The 10,175-nt window shown below is 34.4% G+C and overlaps 1 protein-coding gene across 1 annotated transcript in view; it reads left to right on the top strand.

The window, feature by feature from the left end:
- Window positions 1-8,490, top strand: part of LOC117729317 (complement factor H-like) — a 17,127-nt gene extending 8,637 nt beyond the window's left edge. The window contains exons 15-21 of the mRNA XM_034530288.1: window positions 676-837; window positions 2,251-2,412; window positions 3,004-3,165; window positions 4,579-4,740; window positions 5,332-5,493; window positions 6,907-7,068; window positions 8,266-8,490. Coding sequence (XP_034386179.1) covers window positions 676-837; window positions 2,251-2,412; window positions 3,004-3,165; window positions 4,579-4,740; window positions 5,332-5,493; window positions 6,907-7,068; window positions 8,266-8,318 — 1,025 coding nt within the window. The 3' untranslated portion in view covers window positions 8,319-8,490. The remainder of the gene's footprint in view (window positions 1-675; window positions 838-2,250; window positions 2,413-3,003; window positions 3,166-4,578; window positions 4,741-5,331; window positions 5,494-6,906; window positions 7,069-8,265) is intronic.
- The last annotated feature ends 1,685 nt before the right edge of the window (window positions 8,491-10,175 follow it).

The raw sequence follows: 10,175 nt of genomic DNA, 5'->3' as shown, positions 1-10,175 counted from the left end.
AGTATGCATGCAGGAACAATGCTGAAGTAGTTTTTACTGTTACCTGTGAGCAAAAAGGCTGGACTGGGATAGTTGACTGTCCAGGTAAGATCATACCGGTACAACAAATATAGTTTTAGGGACAATGTGTGACTGCAATATTTATATTTTGATAGCAATATAAATGGTAAGTATCTCCAAACAGCTAAACAATCTAAATTACATAATTCATTTGATCAATTATTATAATAAAATTAAAGAAGTTTGTTAATGAACAATTTCTCCTTCATGCTCTGCTCCTCCCATCAACACAGACATGTCCAATAAGTGCTGATATTGAAGCATTTATTGAGATGTATAGCCTGTTAAACAGTGTTCTCTCTTGTTCTATCAGACCAAGAATCTAAAGCAAAGCAAGTGGTGTTGAGAGGCTGTACTGTTTTTAGACACAGCACTGCTTTGAGCTAAAACCTAATGCCAGCATGCTCATATTCAAAATGACAATAATAGCAATGACAACAGTTTGTTGGGTTGATATAATTTGTTACACATATTTAGTGCTAAATGTAGTCATGGTACGACTCAAGAATTGATCAAAATGGTCAAATCTCTCCAAAATACCACATTTAAGACAGCAAGACCAGAAAGCATGCAGGGTTTAGTAAATAATTCCTAATTTCATTGACTTTGTTTCAGGTTGTGAACAACTTCAGATTGACAATGCACACATTACCCACAATGAAAAGGAAACTTACAGGATCAATGAACAGGTTCAGTATACATGCAGGAACGATGCCAAAGGAGTTTTTAATGTTACCTGTGAGAAAACAGGCTGGACTGGGATGGTTGACTGTCCAGGTAAGATCATACCAGTACAACAAATATAGTTTTAGGGACCCACTTATTGTCGATATACAAAGGAAAGTTATACATCTGCTGAATGCCGTAGGTCTTACATTTGTGGTTCCTAAATAATGTGGCTTTTATTTTGGGGCAAACATTGGGGGGATTTTAACATTAAAGTAAAGCAAAGTTGCAAAGTTTCCTAACATCTGCCACCTGTTCTTCTAAACAATGTTTTTGAGGAAGCATCTTATTTTATCTTTTTTTTCACTATTGCAAAATGTCAAATATATTTTTTATTTTATTTCAAACTAATAGTCTATTTGGAATACACAAGTAGTTAGGACTCATTAATCAGTACAACTTGTCTGCCCAAAATAGCTTTTCTTTTTTTACCCGTAGGTTATAAATGTGTATATTGTGAGTCTTATTTGATAATCAATATTAATGTACTAATTATGGAGCACATGTGTATATTGAGATAGTTGGATTAAATCAGTGGTTCTCAAATTGTGGTGCACGCCCCTCTAGTGGGACGCAGTGGTACTACAGGTGGGTCGCAGGAGGAAATGCAGAAAGACCTTTATTGAGAACTTCACATATTACACAAGTTTAAAGTACACAGACATAAAACTAAGTGATTAATAAATATATGTTGAAATCAATGCCTGTACCTCCGTGTACATGTTTACGTTACGCCGTTAACAGGTTACACATGCGCGACGGCCAAGATTATTGGCGACTGCTGATTCTTGGCGTTTTGCCAAAAAACAATCTCGTGAGATCAGCTTTTTTTCACTGTTGCCCTTCACAACAAGAGCTCAACATTGAGCATGAATTGAAAGTGGTCGTATCAAGCCTGCAACCCCGTTTAAAAGATTTGTAGTGGAAAGCAGGCTCATTGCAGCCACTAATACTAATAAAACTTGACACACATATCTACACTAATGTTGTTTTGCACAGGTTGCACGTTGTTGTGTGCAGTGTAAAACTCTTTATTGCCAAATATATGAACTTGTTGTTTAGGTTGCACTTATTGTTATTATCTTGAAAAGATATCCAGTGCAAAACAGGTTAATTGCAGTCCCAGTAAGCTATTTCTTTGCCAGTGTGCTGTTTTGCACATATATAACTTTATTTGCATTGTTCTAACATTTGGTTAACTTGAAAAAAAGTTATTTAAATAAAAAGTCAGCATAGACCATTTTATTGGGGCGGTGGGGCATGAACATTGTTCTTCCTCCAAAGAGGGGTGTGACAGAAAAAGTTTGAGAACCACTGGATTAAATAATTAATATTAATGTACATGTCTGACATGAGAAGAACCTTACTTCCTTGTTGAATAAAATTGTTTCAAAATATTTTAATTTAACCAGAAAACCTGGAGGGTTTGGTAAATAATTCCTAATTTCATTGACTTTGTTTCAGTTTGTGAACAACTTCACATTGACAATGCAGAGATTACCCACAATGAAAAGGAAACTTACAGGATCAATGAACCGGTTCAGTATGCATGCAGGAACGATGCTGAATTAGTTTTTACTGTTACCTGTAAGCAAACAGGCTGGACTGGGATAGTTGACTGTCCAGGTAAGATCATACCGGTACAACAAATATAGTTTTAGGGACAATGTGTGACTGTAATATTTATATTTTGATAGCAATAGAAATGGTAAGTATCACCAAACAGCTAAACAATCTAAATTACATAATTAATTTGATCAATTATTATAATAAAATTAAAGAAGTTTGTTAATGAACAATTTCTCCTTCATGCTCTGCTCCTCCCATCAACACAGACATGTCCAATAAGTGCTGATATTGAAGCATTTATTGAGATGTATAGCCTGTTAAACAGTGTTTTCTCTTGTTCTATCAGACCAAGAATCTAAAGCAAAGCAAGTGGTGTTGAGAGGCTGTACTGTTTTTAGACACAGCACTGCTTTGAGCTAAAACCTAATGCCAGCATGCTCATATTCAAAATGACAATAATAGCAATGACAACAGTTTGTTGGGTTGATATAATTTGTTACACATATTTAGTGCTAAATGTAGTCATGGTACGACTCAAGAATTGATCAAAATGGTCAAATCTCTCCAAAATACCACATTTAAGACAGCAAGACCAGAAAGCATGCAGGTTTTAGTAAATAATTCCTAATTTCATTGACTTTGTTTCAGGTTGTGAACAACTTCAGATTGACAATGCACACATTACCCACAATGAAAAGGAAACTTACGGGATCAATGAACAGGTTCAGTATGCATGCAGGAACGATGCCAAAGGAGTTTTTAATGTTACCTGTGAGCAAACAGGATGGACTGGGATGGTTGACTGTCCAGGTAAGATCATACCAGTACAACAAATATAGTTTTAGGGACCCACTTATTGTCGATATACAAAGGAAAGTTATACATCTGCTGAATGCCGTAGGTCTTACATTTGTGGTTCCTAAATAATGTGGCTTTTATTTTGGGGCAAACATTGGGGGGATTTTAACATTAAAGTAAAGCAAAGTTGCAAAGTTTCCTAACATCTGCCACCTGTTCTTCTAAACAATGTTTTTGAGGAAGCATCTTATTTTATCTTTTTTTTCACTATTGCAAAATGTCAAATATATTTTTTATTTTATTTCAAACTAATAGTCTATTTGGAATACACAAGTAGTTAGGACTCATTAATCAGTACAACTTGTCTGCCCAAAATAGCTTTTCTTTTTTTACCCGTAGGTTATAAATGTGTATATTGTGAGTCTTATTTGATAATCAATATTAATGTACTAATTATGGAGCACATGTGTATATTGAGATAGTTGGATTAAATCAGTGGTTCTCAAATTGTGGTGCACGCCCCTCTAGTGGGACGCAGTGGTACTACAGGTGGGTCGCAGGAGGAAATGCAGAAAGACCTTTATTGAGAACTTCACATATTACACAAGTTTAAAGTACACAGACATAAAACTAAGTGATTAATAAATATATGTTGAAATCAATGCCTGTACCTCCGTGTACATGTTTACGTTACGCCGTTAACAGGTTACACATGCGCGACGGCCAAGATTATTGGCGACTGCTGATTCTTGGCGTTTTGCCAAAAAACAATCTCGTGAGATCAGCTTTTTTTCGCTGTTGCCCTTCACAACAAGAGCTCAACATTGAGCATGAATTGAAAGTGGTCGTATCAAGCCTGCAACCCCGTTTAAAAGATTTGTAGTGGAAAGCAGGCTCATTGCAGCCACTAATACTAATAAAACTTGACACACATATCTACACTAATGTTGTTTTGCACAGGTTGCACGTTGTTGTGTGCAGTGTAAAACTCTTTATTGCCAAATATATGAACTTGTTGTTTAGGTTGCACTTATTGTTATTATCTTGAAAAGATATCCAGTGCAAAACAGGTTAATTGCAGTCCCAGTAAGCTATTTCTTTGCCAGTGTGCTGTTTTGCACATATATAACTTTATTTGCATTGTTCTAACATTTGGTTAACTTGAAAAAAAGTTATTTAAATAAAAAGTCAGCATAGACCATTTTATTGGGGCGGTGGGGCATGAACATTGTTCTTCCTCCAAAGAGGGGTGTGACAGAAAAAGTTTGAGAACCACTGGATTAAATAATTAATATTAATGTACATGTCTGACATGAGAAGAACCTTACTTCCTTGTTGAATAAAATTGTTTCAAAATATTTTAATTTAACCAGAAAACCTGGAGGGTTTGGTAAATAATTCCTAATTTCATTGACTTTGTTTCAGTTTGTGAACAACTTCACATTGACAATGCAGAGATTACCCACAATGAAAAGGAAACTTACAGGATCAATGAACCGGTTCAGTATGCATGCAGGAACAACGCCGAAGTATTTTTTACTGTTACCTGTAAGCAAACAGGCTGGACTGGGATAGTTGACTGTCCAGGTAAGATCATACCGGTACAACAAATATAGTTTTAGGGACAATGTGTGACTGTAATATTTATATTTTGATAGCAATAGAAATGGTAAGTATCACCAAACAGCTAAACAATCTAAATTACATAATTAATTTGATCAATTATTATAATAAAATTAAAGAAGTTTGTTAATGAACAATTTCTCCTTCATGCTCTGCTCCTCCCATCAACACAGACATGTCCAATAAGTGCTGATATTGAAGCATTTATTGAGATGTATAGCCTGTTAAACAGTGTTTTCTCTTGTTCTATCAGACCAAGAATCTAAAGCAAAGCAAGTGGTGTTGAGAGGCTGTACTGTTTTTAGACACAGCACTGCTTTGAGCTAAAACCTAATGCCAGCATGCTCATATTCAAAATGACAATAATAGCAATGACAACAGTTTGTTGGGTTGATATAATTTGTTACACATATTTAGTGCTAAATGTAGTCATGGTACGACTCAAGAATTGATCAAAATGGTCAAATCTCTCCAAAATACCACATTTAAGACAGCAAGACCAGAAAGCATGCAGGTTTTAGTAAATAATTCCTAATTTCATTGACTTTGTTTCAGGTTGTGAACAACTTCAGATTGACAATGCACACATTACCCACAATGAAAAGGAAACTTACGGGATCAATGAACAGGTTCAGTATGCATGCAGGAACGATGCCAAAGGAGTTTTTAATGTTACCTGTGAGCAAACAGGATGGACTGGGATGGTTCACTGTCCAGGTAAGATCATACCAGTACAACAAATATAGTTTTAGGGACCCACTTATTGTCGATATACAAAGGAAAGTTATACATCTGCTGAATGCCGTAGGTCTTACATTTGTGGTTCCTAAATAATGTGGCTTTTATTTTGGGGCAAACATTGGGGGGATTTTAACATTAAAGTAAAGCAAAGTTGCAAAGTTTCCTAACATCTGCCACCTGTTCTTCTAAACAATGTTTTTGAGGAAGCATCTTATTTTATCTTTTTTTTCACTATTGCAAAATGTCAAATATATTTTTTATTTTATTTCAAACTAATAGTCTATTTGGAATACACAAGTAGTTAGGACTCATTAATCAGTACAACTTGTCTGCCCAAAATAGCTTTTCTTTTTTTACCCGTAGGTTATAAATGTGTATATTGTGAGTCTTATTTGATAATCAATATTAATGTACTAATTATGGAGCACATGTGTATATTGAGATAGTTGGATTAAATCAGTGGTTCTCAAATTGTGGTGCACGCCCCTCTAGTGGGACGCAGTGGTACTACAGGTGGGTCGCAGGAGGAAATGCAGAAAGACCTTTATTGAGAACTTCACATATTACACAAGTTTAAAGTACACAGACATAAAACTAAGTGATTAATAAATATATGTTGAAATCAATGCCTGTACCTCCGTGTACATGTTTACGTTACGCCGTTAACAGGTTACACATGCGCGACGGCCAAGATTATTGGCGACTGCTGATTCTTGGCGTTTTGCCAAAAAACAATCTCGTGAGATCAGCTTTTTTTCGCTGTTGCCCTTCACAACAAGAGCTCAACATTGAGCATGAATTGAAAGTGGTCGTATCAAGCCTGCAACCCCGTTTAAAAGATTTGTAGTGGAAAGCAGGCTCATTGCAGCCACTAATACTAATAAAACTTGACACACATATCTACACTAATGTTGTTTTGCACAGGTTGCACGTTGTTGTGTGCAGTGTAAAACTCTTTATTGCCAAATATATGAACTTGTTGTTTAGGTTGCACTTATTGTTATTATCTTGAAAAGATATCCAGTGCAAAACAGGTTAATTGCAGTCCCAGTAAGCTATTTCTTTGCCAGTGTGCTGTTTTGCACATATATAACTTTATTTGCATTGTTCTAACATTTGGTTAACTTGAAAAAAAGTTATTTAAATAAAAAGTCAGCATAGACCATTTTATTGGGGCGGTGGGGCATGAACATTGTTCTTCCTCCAAAGAGGGGTGTGACAGAAAAAGTTTGAGAACCACTGGATTAAATAATTAATATTAATGTACATGTCTGACATGAGAAGAACCTTACTTCCTTGTTGAATAAAATTGTTTCAAAATATTTTAATTTAACCAGAAAACCTGGAGGGTTTGGTAAATAATTCCTAATTTCATTGACTTTGTTTCAGTTTGTGAACAACTTCACATTGACAATGCAGAGATTACCCACAATGAAAAGGACACTTACAGGATCAATGAACCGGTTCAGTATGCATGCAGGAACGATGCTGATTTAGTTTTCACTGTTACCTGTAAGCAAAAAGGCTGGACTGGGATAGTTGACTGTCCAGGTAAGATCATACCGGTACAACAAATATAGTTTTAGGGACAATGTGTGACTGCAATATTTATATGTTCATAGCAATATAAATGGTAAGTATCTCCAAACAGCTAAACAATCTAAATTACATAATTCATTTGATCAATTATTATAATAAAATTAAAGAAGTTTGTTAATGAACAATTTCTCCTTCATGCTCTGCTCCTCCCATCAACACAGACATGTCCAATAAGTGCTGATATTGAAGCATTTATTGAGATGTATAGCCTGTTAAACAGTGTTTTCTCTTGTTCTATCAGACCAAGAATCTAAAGCAAAGCAAGTGGTGTTGAGAGGCTGTACTGTTTTTAGACACAGCACTGCTTTGAGCTAAAACCTAATGCCAGCATGCTCATATTCAAAATGACAATACTAGCATGCTGATTAATAGTGGGTATGACGTCCAGCATGTTTACTATCTTAGTTAAGCGTGCTAACATTTGCTATTTAACAGTTGATGCTATATGAATATAACTTGTTTTGTTTTTTTCACTATTAACTTTTCCATATTTCTTATGATATGACAGATGATCTTTAGGGGGAGAATAGGTAAATAGCTTAGGATCCATCTTATACATAGTAAATGCTATATAGAAGTAGTATACATCATCTGAAAGCTTCGACCAGGAAGTGTACTTGTTTTAATCAGGGAAAAAAAGTATTGAAATTATAAAAGGGCTAAGAACATAATGATGGAAGTATATGATGACCATTTTCATGCTGACTCTGTCTCATAAGTTGTTGTAACAGTTTGTTGGGTTGATATAATTTGTTAGTTTTTTCTAAATGTAGTTATGTTATGACTCAAGAATTTATCAAAATTGTCAAATCTCTCCAAAATACCACATTTAAGACACCAAGACCTTGAGGAACACCAAAGCCATGTTTTGACTTGGTATCTAAAACTTCACATGTAAGGATATCTGTAGGAAATCCCTATTTTGCCGATTGGATGGTGAGAACTTTTGTTCTGGAAACTGCTCAGAAAACCACTTATTGTTGATATACCAACGAAAGTTATATATCTGCTGAGGAAGCATCATTTTGATCTTTTTTCACTATTTCAAAATGTCAAACGGAAAGGACAAAATTAAATACATACAAAACATGACGTGAAACAAACACGTATTGAGATGTTATGCTGAACAAAGACATTTTCCTCCCACAGGTCCAACCCACAGCGATGTTGAGTCTGTTCGTGTTCCAAAGAAGTCTCACTAAAAATGTCATGTGTGCATTATTCCTCCTGATGACTCGGCTTGATACATTATACATAATCTTTGAACATATCATCTTTGGACATTGAATGACTGAATCACGCATCTGTGAAATTAATTAATTTGAAATTATCATAATCATATTGAATAAAAGACAATATCATTTCAACAGCTATATTTGGTCTTTTTATTGAATTCATTCTGAAACTAGGACTGTAATTACTAAATGTATGGGGGTTTGAAAAGTTATGAAGGGGCATTTAGAGAATTTAAGGTGTAAAATTGTCATTGCCAAGAAGTGTGAATAGATTTCTTTCAACCACAGAAGCATTCAATTTCTATGAATGTATGAATGGTGCTAACAGTAGCTACAGGTTTTTAAATCTGTGTTTCATCTTGGGAGAAAAAATTCGGTCAGATGACTTTCTCAAAAGTGTGACTCCATAGTTATGTGAAGTTTGAATTTAAGGATTATATCATACATTTCATTTACCAAGCACAGTTTATTCATTTAAGTGCAATTATGAAAACACCTGAGGAAAAGAAATGAATTAACCAAAAAAGAAATAATAATACATAAAAATAGGAAATAAATCCATTTTAGCAACACGCTTTGCCAATAATTCCTTTTGTAAAATGTTGGTCAATTGTAACATAAAAAATGATACTTTTATAAATGTGGAATCTATTAAATCACGTCCAGAGTAACAAAACAGCATTTATAGATCAAACAAAGTGCACTCCGATTAGAGTTGTCAACATGTAATAATATTGATAACCAGGATCTCTGTAGCACATCTCTAAAAACAGTTTACAATCATTAATTAGGAATATCATAATATATTATACGTACATTATTATATTACAGACAATCAGTATAAATACAAATGACAGAATTATCAGCAAAGCAGAGTTTGACAAATTCCTTTTGAACAACGCTTTAGAGGAAGGCAGTGATTCAGCAAACTTCTTGATACTTGGAACGGTTGACTATCGATAAGCACAATAGTGGTGTGGTTAATTTGGTTCCTAAATAACATAGTTTCACTTTTTTCAGTCTGCTCATGCAAGGCAGTTTTATAGCTCTTATCAAACAAAGTGACAATTCAGAGTGCTTTACATCAGCAAAAAAGCATTTAAAATGACAAAAAAAACAATAAGCATTAAAAACATGTGAATAAACTTAAATACATCATATGTAATATAACACAAATAGAATATACCAGAAATACTGTTAGAGTGCAGTGACAGTGTAATAACTAAGTCGCTCAAATATAATGTAAAAATATAAATGCAGTAGAGAAATCTGTCAATAAAACAGCAGAGTTTTTATTTTACATTTAAAGACGTTGTCGAGCTAAATGTTTAACCTGCTTCTGTTAATCAATAACTGACATCCAGTCTGGGGACAAAGTTAATGTTCAGCTAGGTTGTTTTAAAAATGGAGATTTGGCATGCTGATTGTTGGTCAATACAATGTCCTAAAATTGAAAGAAAAAATTACAGTGATGCATGTTTTTAGAAATTCAATGGTGAAGTTTCCTCACCAGCATTGATCATTTGATGTATTTTACAGTATGAATCATTATAGTTCAATATAAACCGTTTCATCGAATTCTTTTATTGACTGATTCACTTCACAATTTTTACAATGGACTTTGCACAAGTGTCAACAATATTAATGACACAGTGAATGTGGAAATCAAACTGGAGAGAAACTATTTTATCATCAGCAGATACTCACAAACATCAGGTCATCAACTTTAAACAAAACAATTTGCATTTCCCTTCAGGCTGTCGTGTATTAGACATATTATTCTTTTTTGTCTTTGTTGTTGATCCTGTCAGGTCACGTTTGATG

This window comes from Cyclopterus lumpus, chromosome 4, assembly GCF_009769545.1.
Source record: "Cyclopterus lumpus isolate fCycLum1 chromosome 4, fCycLum1.pri, whole genome shotgun sequence".
In the NCBI taxonomy this organism is placed as follows: domain Eukaryota; kingdom Metazoa; phylum Chordata; class Actinopteri; order Perciformes; family Cyclopteridae; genus Cyclopterus; species Cyclopterus lumpus.
Note: the sequence above shows the minus strand (reverse complement) of the source record. Positions and strands in the feature narration are given on the sequence as shown.